Source organism: Cherax quadricarinatus, chromosome 87, assembly GCF_038502225.1.
Source record: "Cherax quadricarinatus isolate ZL_2023a chromosome 87, ASM3850222v1, whole genome shotgun sequence".
NCBI classification, from domain to species: Eukaryota; Metazoa; Arthropoda; class Malacostraca; order Decapoda; family Parastacidae; genus Cherax; species Cherax quadricarinatus.
In genome coordinates, this window is record NC_091378.1 from 1,895,197 (window position 1) to 1,909,518 (window position 14,322).

The 14,322-nt window shown below is 41.0% G+C and overlaps 1 protein-coding gene across 4 annotated transcripts in view; it reads left to right on the top strand.

Moving 5' to 3' along the window:
• The window catches only part of LOC128703839 (ankyrin repeat domain-containing protein 50), a 125,375-nt gene that overhangs the window by 43,354 nt on the left and 67,699 nt on the right, over positions 1-14,322 (top strand). For all 4 annotated transcript variants that reach the window (XM_070103727.1, XM_070103728.1, XM_070103726.1 and 1 more), the window contains 2 exons: positions 4,637-5,045; positions 5,806-5,933. In XM_070103727.1, coding sequence (XP_069959828.1) covers positions 4,637-5,045; positions 5,806-5,933 — 537 coding nt within the window. The remainder of the gene's footprint in view (positions 1-4,636; positions 5,046-5,805; positions 5,934-14,322) is intronic.

A 14,322-nucleotide genomic window follows, 5' to 3' on the forward strand; every position in this document is an offset into this window, starting at 1 on the left:
ACCATACGGTGGTCTGTTACCAGTCTTTATTTGGTACATATTATATGCATTCAGCATTGAAATGTCCATGAGATGGAAGAAAAGTTTCATGTACCACTTGTAACTCTTACGAACACAGTCAACAAAACCAATCTGCATGTCACACTTGTCAACCAAGCGCATGTTTTGTGTATAATCAATCACTGTCACTGGTTTTCGAATACGTTCATTAGTCACTCGATCAACTTTGCCACTGTCTTGCATTTCATTACGGTGAATGGTTGTCAACAATGTGACATCTCGTTTGTCATGCCACCGTAATGCCATGATGTCATTGGCAGTAAACACCTGCACGTCATCACCACGAACACCTGCGTTGAGCCTGGGCATATGTTTACGATTAGAACGCACTGTGCCACACACATCTGTCTTGTTCACTCGCATGAAATCACTGAGTAATGGGCTTGTGTACCAGTTATCGGTATATAATGTATGGCCCTTACCAAGATAAGGTGCCATCATGTTTCTCACTACGTCACCTGATATACCCAATAACATCTTGGTATCTTTCAATGTTTTACTACCCGTGTATACAACAATATCCAACACCAGGCCACTGTCACAATCACAGAGTACAAACAATTTTATACCAAAGCGGTTCCTCTTGCTCGGTATATACTGCTTGAATGACATTCTACCTTTGAACAAAATCAAAGACTCGTCAATTACAAGATTCTTGAATGGATAAAAGTATATCCTGAACTTTTGTTTGAGATACATGAAAACATTTCTAATCTTGTATAACCTGTCACTTCTGTCAGGCCTGGTTTTGTCAGAGAAGTGCAACATACGTAAGAGTAAGATAAACCTGTTCACTGGTATTATTTCACTGAAGGATGGGGTACAAATTAGCCGATCTGTGGACCAGTATGCTTTTATATTATGCTTATAGACGTGAGGCATAAGCATTATTGTTGCAAAAAGCAAATACATTTCTGCAACAGTCGTCTCTTTCCACCTGTGTAGTCTTGACTGTGGTGATAAGATCGTATTTGCCATGGTGTACTGAAAATACTTATTACTTTCCCTGACAATAGTTTCCATCAATGGCTGGTCAAAGAATAATTCAAAGAATTCCAGTTCATTGGCCGTGGTTCCAAGGGGACAGGTAGGTAGAATTCCACTTTGCGAGTCATCAAAGTGGTGAGGGCTGGGAACAAAATTGGGATTTTGCTGCCAATCCCAGATACGGTTTGCTGGTGGATACTGGACATCATAGGCTGGTTGTACGGGTGGTTGTGGCGGGCTGGTGGGTGACGCTCCGCTTTGTCCTTGAACTGACGAGTCAGCAGCGTGGGTTCCCGCGTGGCACAGCGAGTCACGCATGGCGGTGCCACTACCACCACCAGCCCCACTAACACCATCCACTGATGTCTGTGGCCCATCCATGCCAAGTGTAGCCACATCATCCTCACTATCACTACCTAAAACGGGTGTAGGGCCACGGGATGTACTCCGGGATGTACTACGGGATGTACTCCGTCCCCTGGGCATAGCATAGGGTACACTACCCGAGCGCATGCGGCGGCGCACATACCGACGCTTCACTGGTGAATATGTTTCCTCACTATCACTACTCGAATGATCGTCGAGCGCAATAAAATCACAATCCACGTCAGAATCATCGTCATTACTGAAGTCAGAGGCCAGACCACGGGAAAATATTAGTTTTCTCTTACGTTTAGGAACAACCGACCGTGAGTCACGAGTGCCCACACCAGAGGTAGAAGGTCGAGGATCGTCGGGGTTTTCTGCACTATTATCGATATCCTGGTCATTATTTTCGGTCACTAACTCATCAAAGCCGTAGAATTCGTCTTCATTTCCACTTCCATCAGTGTCAGAACTATCAGACAGGAAGAGGAGAGTCCCAATTTTCCGGGGAGTGAGAGCTGACTTGCGACGAGACATGGTGAACAAGGGTGACTGAGCCGGCGTTCCCACAATGCTATGCAGGCGCCTAGATTTTTTGTTTATGGCGCACACCCACCGCGCAGACCCATTCTCTCATATGTAGGCCTATGAGCGCTTTCGCGCTAAATTTGACGGCGCTAGAATTTTGGCGTAGATCTACGGTTTGGACACTCACCGACCAGCCGTAGATCTACGGGACGGACCCTGAAAGGGTTAATACTTGACGTGCTGTTGGAGTGTGAGCAAAGTAACATTTATGAAGGGGTTCAGGGAAACCGGCAGGCCGGACTTGAGTCCTGGAGATGGGAAGTACAGTGCTTGCACTCTGAAGGAGGAGTATTAATGTTGCAGTTTAAAAACTGTAGTGTAAAGCACCCTTCTGGCAAGACAGTGATGGAGTGAATGATGGTGAAAGTTTTTCTTTTTCGGGCCACCCTGCCTTGGTGGGAATCGGCCAGTGTGATAATAAAAATAGTATTACAACATCCCGACCCCTCTGAAGGACAGGTGGAGATGTTGTAGCTCGAATGGTCATCCAAGCTGTGATGTTTGGCAGGACAGTGATTGAATGAATGACAATAAAAATGTTTCTTCTTTTTTGTGTCACCCTTCCTTGGTGGTAGATAACTGGTGTCCGAAAGTAAAAGAATTACCCTTCATTCATACATTATCTGTTAATCATCTGACATACTTTTTTATTTTTCAACAAACGAACCACATCCCACTGAGGCAGGATGACCTAAAAAGAAAAACTAGAGTTTCTCTTTTTAAATTTAGTAATGCATACAGGAGAAAGGGGTTGCATTATATATGTACGATATATTTTTTTTTTCAACAAGTCGGCCGTCTCCCACCAAGGCAGGGTCACCCAAAAAGAAAGAAAATCCCCAAAATGAAAATACTTTCATCATCATTCAACGCTCTCACCTCACTCACACATAATCACTGTTTTTGCAGAGATACCCAGAATACAACAGTTTAGACGTATATACGTACATATAAAAATACACAATATATCCCTCCAAACTGCCAATATCCCAAACCCCTGCTTTAGAGTGCAGGCATTGTACTTCCCATTTCCAGGACTCAAGTCCGGTTATATAAAATAACCGGTTTCCCTGAATCCCTTCACTAAATACAGTGGACCCCCGCATAACGATATTATTTCAATCCAGAAGTCTGTTTTGGTGCCGTTATAGACCGATTTTGTTCCCATAAGAAATATTGTGAATTAGATTAGTCCATTTCAGACCCCCAAAAATACACCTACAAAAGCACTTACAAAAATACAAATACATAATTGGTCGAGTTGGGAGCTGATCGTTATGCGGGGGTCCACTGTATTAACCTGCTCACACTCCAACAGCTCATCAGGTCCCAAATGCTATTTGTCTCCATTCACTCCTATCTAACATGCTCACGCACGCTTGCTGGAAGTCCAAACCCCTCGCCCACAACACCTCCTTTACCCCCTCCCTGCAACCTTTTCGAGGATGACCCCTACCCCGCCTTCATTTCCCTACAGATTTATAGGCTCTCCATGTCATTCTACTTTGATCCATTCTCTCTAAATGACCAAACCAGCTCAACAAACCCTCTTCAGCCCTCTGACTAATACTTTTATTAACTCCACGCCTTCTCCTAATTTCCACACTCCGAATTTTCTGCATAATATTTACACCACACATTGCCCTTAGACAGGACATCACTGCCTCCAACCGCCTCCTCGCTGCAGCATTTACAACCCAAGCTTCGTACCCATATAAGAGTGTTGGTACTACTATACTTTCATACATTCCCTTCTTTGCCTCCATAGATAATATTTTTTGCCTCCACATATACCTCAATGCACCACTCACCTTTTTTCCTTCATCAATTCTATGATTAACCCCATCCTTCATAAATCCATCAGCTGACACGTCAACTCCCAAATATCTGGAAAGTCAAGTAGGTTTAAGGTTTAGTTTTAGTCTGTCCAAAATGTTCCACATATCCAGTGGCTTTCCATAATGTATGAAATAAATGTCCCATAATTTTGTATCAATGATGTACATATTGGAATTTAAAAATGTGCTAATTTTTATTTATTTACAACTTTTGTAAGTAAAATTTTATTAACCTATGTTATTACAAAACATTCTAGAGACCCTTTGGAATTTTACATCCGATAATTGATGTAATCTAAGATGGCCTGTTACTTGGTACAGTAAAATACTAAATTTTCATTGCTATGATGAAGTTAAATTGCCCAGATTTCAGAATCTGTTTTAGTCAGTTAAATTTGTCATTGGTGAGCTTCTCGTAATTAAAAAAGAAACAATTACAAGTTATCTTTGAGGTTGAAGAATGTTACATTGCAATTGATATTAGTTTTGTAAAGCAACACAACTTTATTATAGAATAACTTCATATTCTGGAGTGCTTTACAACATGGTTAATGAATGAAATTTTGTGTTGTTCTGCATTATATTTGATTATTGTATTTGCACTAATGGGTGCAAGGGGCAACCCCTCCTCTATAAATTAGTAAATGTAAAAGGAACACACACTTTTGTTTTTTCTTTTTCGGGTCACTCCTTGGTGGGAGATGGCAGTTGTGGTAAAAAATAAAATTTGTACTAAAAAATTGAATTCATATTTTTACAGCATTCATGACTACCATACATGCTTGTTATTTTTGCAGCTGGTAAGGCGGCCTTGCGTACGTGATGATCCAACCAAGGAAGGTCACACAGCCCTTTTGTGGGCTGCAGCGCGTCGTGCTGACACTGCTCTGACAGTAATGGTGAGACATGGTGCTTCTCTCACTCAAGATGATCCTAGAGGATGCACAGCCCTACATATTGCTGCAGGAGCCGGGCACGTCTCCACTGTTCGTGTTCTTCTTCGACTTCGTGCACCTCCTGATGTGTGCGCCAAAGATGGCCGTACTCCTCTGCTTCATGCAGCTCAGGCTGGACATGCACAGATAGTGAAAATTTTGGCTAAAGAAGGAGCATCTCTTGATCACCGGGATAATGAAGGACAGTGTGCTCTCCACCATGCAGTGTTGAATGGCCATCTATACCTTGCACAAATACTCATCAGAGCAGGTACATCACAGACTATTACTGGACAGGGGTCAGTAATCAGATATATTCACATCCTAATGAGTTGAAATTGGTTAGCTGGACTTAAGTTCTCGAGGTGGGAAGTACAGTGCCAGCATTCTGGAGGGTCTTCTGAACTGTTATGCTGGCATAGTTTTTGGGAAGATAGTAATTGAATGAATGATGATGAATGTGTTTCCTCTTTTTTTGTTTTTTTTGTTTTTTTAGGTTGCCCTTCCTCAGTAGTAGATGGCTGATGTGGTGAAAAAATACATTACTGTAACATATATCAAAAATTCATGTCACTGGAACTGTTTTTTTTTTTTGGAAGAAATGAATATCATTACTGTATCTGCATTTTGTACTGTATAAAACTGGATCCAAACCTTATTTCTGGGAGCCATATCCCCACCCTACCTTCAGAGTGCAGGCACTGTACTTTACACCTCTAGGACTCCAGTCCCATCTAACCCGTTTCCCTGCATCCCTTCATAAATGTTACCTTGTTCACATTCCAATAGCATGTCCTTTGAAAACTACTTGTCTCCATTCACACCTATCTGTCACTGTCTCACAGATGTTTCATCTTCAGTAAGTGTGAGTTATCAAGAACTATTATATTGATTTGATTACAAATATTTTTATACTGTCTATTACATTTTAAATAGCATGCATTTTGCAAAACAAAATTAAATCTGTTTAATTTTAATACTCATTGAGTATGGAAGATACAGTACATTCTATTTAACATTCATATTTTTAGGTACTTCAGTAAATGTTCAAGACTACTCAGGTCGCACCCCACTTCACATGGCTGCATACAAAGGACTCATTGACATAATGTTCTTGTTGCTGGAGAATCGTGGTGATGTAAATGCTCGGGACTACCAGGTACATCTTGGCTCTGCTGTTCACATTTTGCAGTGTAAAAGTGATTAATAATTATGTATGTCATATGATTTTTTAGGCTACTATTTCCTGTATGTAATTACAGGTGCCAGCCAACTTACGACCGAGTTCGGTTCCGACCAACCAGTCGTAAGTTGAAGTGGATGTAAGTCGAACCTTACTATTGAATATCAACATTACGTTTTTGTAATGACTTTATTTTATTGTTTTACAGTGGACCCCCGGTATTTGATGCATCTGTATCCGTTAAATCCGGTATTCGATACATTTTAACACAAAAATTTTGCCTCGCCACACGCGATTTGTCTGAGACGTGTCCACGTGTGGCCTGAACTGTCCCGTGCGTGCCAGTGTTTACAAGCCAGCCAGTGTGCTCGCATCTAAGGATACATTCGGTACATTCCATATTATCACAGTGTTTTTGGTGCTTGTTTCTGCAAAATAAGTCACCATGGGCCCCAAGAAAGCTTCTAGTGCCAACCCTGTGGTAAAAAGGGTGAGAATTAGTATGGAAATTAAGAAAGATTTTGAAGGGTTTGGGGCTAACCCTGAGAAGCCTATGCCAGTTGTGGAATCCGTTGTGCCTACTTCAAAAATTAAGAAAATGTGTGCAAAGTGGGTTGAACTGCTATTGCAAGCCGTGCTGGTGACTGTTACAATGACAGTGTTGTGGCCCATTTTAGACAAATCGTAAAGGAACGGGAGGTACAGAGCTCTATGGACAGATTTGCTGTGCGACAGAGGTCCAGTGACTCTCAAGCTGGTCCTAGTGGCATTGAAAGAAGAAGGGAAGTAACCCTGGAAAAGGACTTGCTACCTCAAGTCCTAATGGAAGGGGATTCCCCTTCTAAACAATAAGTTCGACACTCTCCCCTCCTCTCATCCCATCAATAATCACCAGATCTTCATTAAAGGTAAGTGTCATGTATTCTATTGTTAGTAGAGTACTACAAACTGTACATGTCTTCTTCAGTTTGTGTGCATTAAATTTAATATTTCATGTGGTAAATTTTTTTTTTTCATACTTTTGGGTGTTTTGCACGGATTAATTTGATTTCCATTATTTCTTATGGGGAAAATTAATTCGTCTTTCGATAATTTTGGCATACGATGAGCTCTCAGGAACGGATTAATATCGAATACTGGGGGTCCACTGTATTTTGGTATTTCATTTTTTACTTTACTTTTTATGCTGTTAGTACTGTATTTTATACTGTAAGGTTTAGGATAAACACTGCATACAACACAAACAGTTGTTTATTTCCCAGAAATTTGGCATACAAAACACAGTCATAAGTCGAATGGTCGTATGTCGAGCAGGTCGCAAGTCGGATGGTAGGTAATGGAAATTACTATAAATTACTAAATGTATAAATTACTAAATGTAAAAGATGGAAAACTTTTGTTTCATTTTTTAGGGCATCCTGCCTGGGTGAGAGACAGTCAGTATGTTTAAAAAAAATTATTTATTATTATTTGAATGCTACTAGGTGAAGTGTATAGAAGTACAGTACACCTAGTTGAGTCAGTCTTATTAAGTTTGTGCAGTTAGGTGGTTAGAGCACTGACCTGTTAGTTTTAGTATTGGTTTGCCATTGGTTCATTCCCTGAATTGAGGTGCTTTAAAATAAGTCCAAACAGCATAGTTATTTACCTGGAGTTTACCTGGAGAGGGTTTCGAGGGTCAACACCCGTGCTGCTCGGTCTGAGACCAGGCCTCATGGTGGTTCAAGGTCCGATCAACCAGGCCGTTACTACTGGCCACACACAAGCTGATGTTTGAACTACAGCCCGGTTGGTCAGGTACTGACTTCAGGTGCCTGTCCAGTGCCTTCTTAAAGACAGTCAGGGGTCTATTGGTAATCCCCCTTATGTATGCTAGGAGGCAGTTGAACAGTCTTGGGCCCCGGACACTTACTGTGTTGTCTCTCAATATACTCGTGGCACCCCTGCTTTTCATTGGGGGAATGTTGCATCTCCTGCCGGGTCTTTTTCTTTCATAGGGAGTGATTTTTGTGTGCAGGTTTGGTACCAATCCCTACAGGACCTTCCAAGTGTATATTATCATGTATCTCTCTCACCTGTGTTCCAGGGAATACAGATCAAGGACTTTCAACCATTCCCAGTAATTTAGGTGCCTTATTGTACTTATGTGTGCCATGAAAGTTCTTTGTACACTCTCCAGGTCTGCAATGTCACCAGCCTTGAAGGGGGCCATTAGTATACAGCAATATTCCAGCCTAGAGAGCACAAGCGATTTGAAGAGAATCATTATGGGCTTGGCATCCCTAGTTTTGAAGGTTCTCATTATCCATCCTATCATTTTCCTAGCAGATGAGATAGGTACATTGTTGTGGTCTTTGAAGGTGAGATCCACTGACATTATCACTCCCAGGTCCTTCACATTACTTTTCCGCTCTATTGTATGGTTAGAACTTGTTTACCCTGATTTTTTTTTTTTTTTCAACAAGTCGGCCGTCTCCCACCGAGGCAGGGTGACCCAAAAAAAGAAAGAAAATCCCCAAAAAGAAAATACTTTCATCATCATTCAACACTTTCACCACACTCGCACATTATCACAGTTTTTGCAGAGGTGCTCAGAATACAACAGTTCAGAAGCATACACATATAAAGATACACAACATATCCCTCCAAACTGCCAATATCCCAAACCCCTCCTTTAAAGTGCAGGCATTGTACTTCCCATTTCCAGGACTCAAGTCCGACTATATGAAAATAACTGGTTTCCCTGAATCCCTTCACTAAATATTACCCTGCTCACACTCCAACAGATCGTCAGGTCCCAAGTACCATTCGTCTCCATTCACTCCTATCTAACACGCTCACGCACGCTTGCTGGAAGTCCAAGCCCCTTGCTCGCAAAACCTCCTTTACCCCCTCTCTCCAACTCTTTCGAGGACGACCCCTACCCCGCCTTCCTTCCCCTATAGATTTATATGCCTTCCATGTCATTCTACTTTGATCCATTCTCTCTAAATGACCAAACCACCTCAACAACCCCTCTTCTGCCCTCTGACTAATACTTTTATTAACTCCACACCTTTTCCTAATTTCCACACTCCGAATTTTCTGCATAATAATTTACACCACACATTGCCCTTAAACAGGACATCTCCACTGCCTCCAACCGTCTCCTCGCTGCTGCATTTACCACCCAAGCTTCACACCCATATAAGAGTGTTGGTACTACTATACTTTCATACATTCCCTTCTTTGCCTCCATAGATAACGTTTTTTGACTCCACATATACCTCAACGCACCACTCACCTTTTTTCCCTCATCAATTCTATGATTAACCTCATCCTTCATAAATCCATCCGCCGACACGTCAACTCCCAAGTATCTGAAAACATTCACTTCTTCCATACTCCTCCTCCCCAATTTGATATCCAATTTTTCTTTATCTAAATCATTTGACACCCTCATCACCTTACTCTTTTCTATGTTCACTTTCAACTTTCTACCTTTACACACATTCCCAAACTCATCCACTAACCTTTGCAGTTTTTCTTTAGAATCTCCCATAAGCACAGTATCATCAGCAAAAAGTAACTGTGTCAATTCCCATTTTGAATTTGATTCCCCAAAATTTAATCCCACCCCTCTCCCGAACACCCTAGCATTTACTTCCTTTACAACCCCATCTATAAATATATTAAACAACCATGGTGACATTACACATCCCTGTCTAAGACCTACTTTTACCGGGAAGTAGTCTCCCTCTCTTCTACACACCCTAACCTGAGCCTCACTATCCTCATAAAAACTCTTTACAGCATTTAATAACTTACCACCTATTCCATATACTTGCAACATCTGCCACATTGCTCCTCTATCCACTCTATCATATGCCTTTTCTAAATCCATAAATGCAATAAAAACTTCCCTACCTTTATCTAAATACTGTTCACATATATGCTTCAATGTAAACACTTGATCTACACATCCCCTACCCACTCTGAAACCTCCTTGCTCATCCGCAATCCTACATTCTGTCTTACCTCTAATTCTTTCAATTATAACCCTACCGTACACTTTTCCTGGTATACTCAGTAAACTTATTCCTCTATAATTTTTACAGTCTCTTTTGTCCCCTTTACCTTTATATAAAGGGACTATACATGCTCTCTGCCAATCCCTAGGTACCTTCCCCTCTTTCATACATTTATTAAGCAAAAGTACCAACCACTCCAACACTATATCCCCCCCTGCTTTTAACATTTCTGTCATGATCCCATCAGTTCCAGCTGCTTTACCCCCTTTCATTTTACGTAATGCCTCACGTACCTCCCCCACACTTACATTCTGCTCTTCTTCACTCCTAAAAGATGGTATACCTCCCTGACCAGTGCATGAAATTACTACCTCTCTTCCTTAACATTTAAAAGTTCCTCAAAATATTCTCGCCATCTACCTTATACCTCCATCTCCCCATCTACTAACTTCCCTACTCTGTTTTTAACTGACAAATCCATACTTTCCCTAGGCTTTCTTAACTTGTTTAACTCACTCCAAAATTTTTTCTTATTTTCATTAAAATTTCTTGAAAGTGCCTCTCCCACTCTATCATCTGCTCTCCTTTTGCACTCTCTCACCACTCTCTTTACCTTTCTTTTACTCTCCATATACTCTGCTCTTCTTATAACACTTCTGCTTTGTAAAAACCTCTCATTAGCTCCCTTTTTCTTTTTTATCACACCCTTTACTTCATCATTCCACCAATCACTCCTCTTTCCTCCTGCCCCCACCCTCCTATAACCACAAACTTCTGCCCCACATTCTAATACTGCATTTTTAAAACTATTCCAACCCTCTTCAACCCCCCCACTACTCATCTTTGCACTAGCCCACTTTTCTGCCAATAGTCGCTTATATCTCACCCGAACTTCCTCCTCCCTTAGTTTATACACTTTCACCTCCCTCTTACTTGTTGTTGCCACCTTCCTCTTTTCCCATCTACCTCTTACTCTAACTGTAGCTACAACTAAATAATGATCCGATACATCAGTTGCCCCTCTATAAACATGTACATCCTGGAGCCTACCCATCGACCTTTTATCCACCAATACATAATCTAATAAACTACTTTCATTACATGCTACATCATACCTTGTATATTTATTTATCCTCTTTTTCATAAAATATGTATTACTTATTACCAAACCTCTTTCTACACATAGCTCAATTAAAGGCTCCCCATTTACATTTACCCCTGGCACCCCAAATTTACCTACTACTCCCTCCATAACATTTTTACCCACTTTAGCATTGAAATCCCCAACCACCATTACTCTCACACTTGATGCAAAACTCCCCACGCATTCACTCAACATTTCCCAAAATCTCTCTCTCTCTCCTCTACACTTCTCTCTTCTCCAGGTGCATCCACGCTTATTATAACCCACTTTTCACATCCAATCTTTATTTTACTCCACATAATCCTTGAATTAATACATTTATAGTCCCTCTTTTCCTGCCATAGCTTATCCTTCAACATTATTGCTACTCCTTCTTTAGCTCTAAGTCTATTTGAAACCCCTGACCTAATCCCATTTATTCCTCTCCACTGAAACTCTCCCACCCCCTTCAGCTTTGTTTCACTTAAAGCCAGGACATCCAGCTTCTTCTCATTCATAACATCCACATTCATCTCTTTCTTATCATCTGCACAACATCCACGCACATTCAGACTTCCCACTTTGACAATTTTCTTCTTCTTATTCTTTTTAGTAATCGTTACAGGAAAAGGGGTTACTAGCCCATTGTTCCCGGCATTTTAGTTGACTTTTACAACACGCATGGCTTACGGAGGAAAGATTCTTATTCCACTTCCCCATGGATATAAAAGGAAAAGTAATAAGACCAAGAACTATTAAGATAAAATCAAAGAAAACTCAGATGAGTGTGTATAAATAAATGTGTATATGTATGTGTAGTGTGACCTAAGTGTAAGTAGAAGTAGCAAGACATACCTGTAATCTTGCATATTTATGAGACAGACAAAAGACATCAGCAATCCTACCATCATGTAAAACAATCACAGGCTTTCGTTTTACACTCACTTGGCAGGACGGTAGTACCTCCCTGGGTGGTTGCTGTCTACCAACCTACTACTATACTACCCTGATACATATTTAATTTCCTCAAGTTTCCCATATCTGAGTAGTTGAAATTTCTCCTCTTCGAACTTGATATTGTCTTGAGTGGCCCATTCAAAGATTTGGTTGGTGTCCGCTTGAAGTCTCGCAGTGTCTTCGATGGAGGTCACTGCCATGGTAATCCGGGTGTCATTCGCAAAGGAAGACATGGAGCTATGGTTTACATCTCTGTCTATGTCAGTAATGAGGATGAGGAATAGAATGGGAGCGAGTACTGTGCCTTGTGGAACAGAGCTTTTTATCGTGGCTGCCTGAGACTTTATTCTGTTTACTATTGCTCTTTGTGTTCAATTTGTCAGGAAGTTATAGATCCATCTACCAACTTTTTTTGTTATTCCTTTATCATGCATTTTGTGTGCTATTACACCATGGTCACACTTGTCAAAAGCTTTTGCAAAGTCTGTGTATACTACATACTACATCTGTATTTTGTTTATCCTCTACAGCACCCAGGACCTTGTCATAGCTGGGACAGGCAGGAGCGACCTGCCCTAAACCCATGTTGCCCTGGGTTATGTAATTGATGGGTATCTAGGCAGTTGGTGATCTTGCTTCTTAGAACCCTCTCAAAGATTTTTATGATATGGGATGTTAGTGCTATCAGTCTGTAGTTCTTTGCAATTGCTTTACTGCCACCTTTGTGGAGTGGGGCTATGTCTGTTGTTTTTAGTGTGTGTGGGATGACCCCTGTGTCCATGCTCCGTCCATAAAATGCTGAAGGCACGCAATAGGGGCTTCTTGCAATTCTTGATGAACACGGAGTTCCACGAGTCTGGCCCTGAGGTAGAGTGCATGGGCATGTCATTTATTACCTCTTCAAAGTCTTGTGTAGTTAGGATAATATCCGAGATTTTTGAGATGACCAAATTTTGGGTTTCATTCATAAAGATTTCATTTGGATTGTCGACCCTTAGTCTGGGCAGTGATCGCTGAACAGTGAGTCATATTGGGACTTTAGTATCTCACTCATTTCTTGGCTGTCATCTGTGTATGTCCCATCCTGCCTAATCAGGGGCCCAGTACTGGATTTTTTTTTCCTTAGATTTGACATATTTTTTTTTCAATTTCCTTTGTGGCTTTTAGTTCTTCCTGTGATTCTTGTCTCCTGTAGGAGTCCTTCAGCTTAAGTTCAATATTTGCAATTTCATTGACTAGTGCCTCCCTTTGTATTTCAGATATATTGGCCCCACTCAGCAGATCTGTGACTCTTCACCTTTGTCTGTATAGGGAGCATCTCTCTCTTTCGAGTTTACATCTTCTCTTTCTTTTTCTTAGTGGAATGTGTCTTAAGCAGATCTCAAGAACCACAGAATTCATTTTTTCGAGGCAAATGTTTGGATTCGTATTGTTTAGGATATCTTCCCAGCTTGTTTCATTTAGGACATGGTTTACTTGACCCCATTGTATGTTTTTGTTATTGAAATTGAATTTTGTGAAGAGACCTTCATGAATGCTCACATTTTGCTGGTCAGGAGCCCTGTGCATACATGTCTGTACCTCTGTTATGTTGTGATCTGAGTGTATTGTCTTTGGTATGGTTATATTACATATCAGATCGTCGTTGTTAGTGAAAATGAGGTCCAGCGTATTTTCTAGTCTTGTAGGCTCTGCTATATGCTGGTTTAAGGTGAATTTGGTGCAGAGATTTAATAGTTCATGTGTGTGTGAATTTTCATCTGAGCTGCCTCCTGGGGTGATCTCTGCTAAAACATTGTTTGCTATTCTCCTCCATTTTAGGTGTCTTAAGTTGAAATCTCCTAGTAGCAAGATGTTTGGGGCAGGAGTTGGGAGATTTTCCGGACAGTGGTCAGTTTTCATAAGCTGTTCCTGGAATTGTTGGAAAGTTGCATCTGGAGGCTTGTATACCAGCTGTGCAAATGAGCGACTCTGTAATGTACAGGCCAACCCCCCCCTTGTTGCCTGTTTAGTCTGTCGCATCGGAATAGGTTATAACCTGGGATCCATATTTCATTGTCATAAAGACCCTTTGTGTGGGTCACTGTGAATGCTGCAAACATTGCATTTGACTCCGTGAGTAGTCCCTTGATGTAAGGAATTTTGTTGTTTATTGATGGTTTTGGATCCTGTATGTTTGCAGAGACAAATGTCATTATATTAGTGGAATTTAGGGGGGTTTTATTTGCTGGCTCTAATATCTGTTGTTCTGGAGTAGAGGCCAATGTCTGTGCCT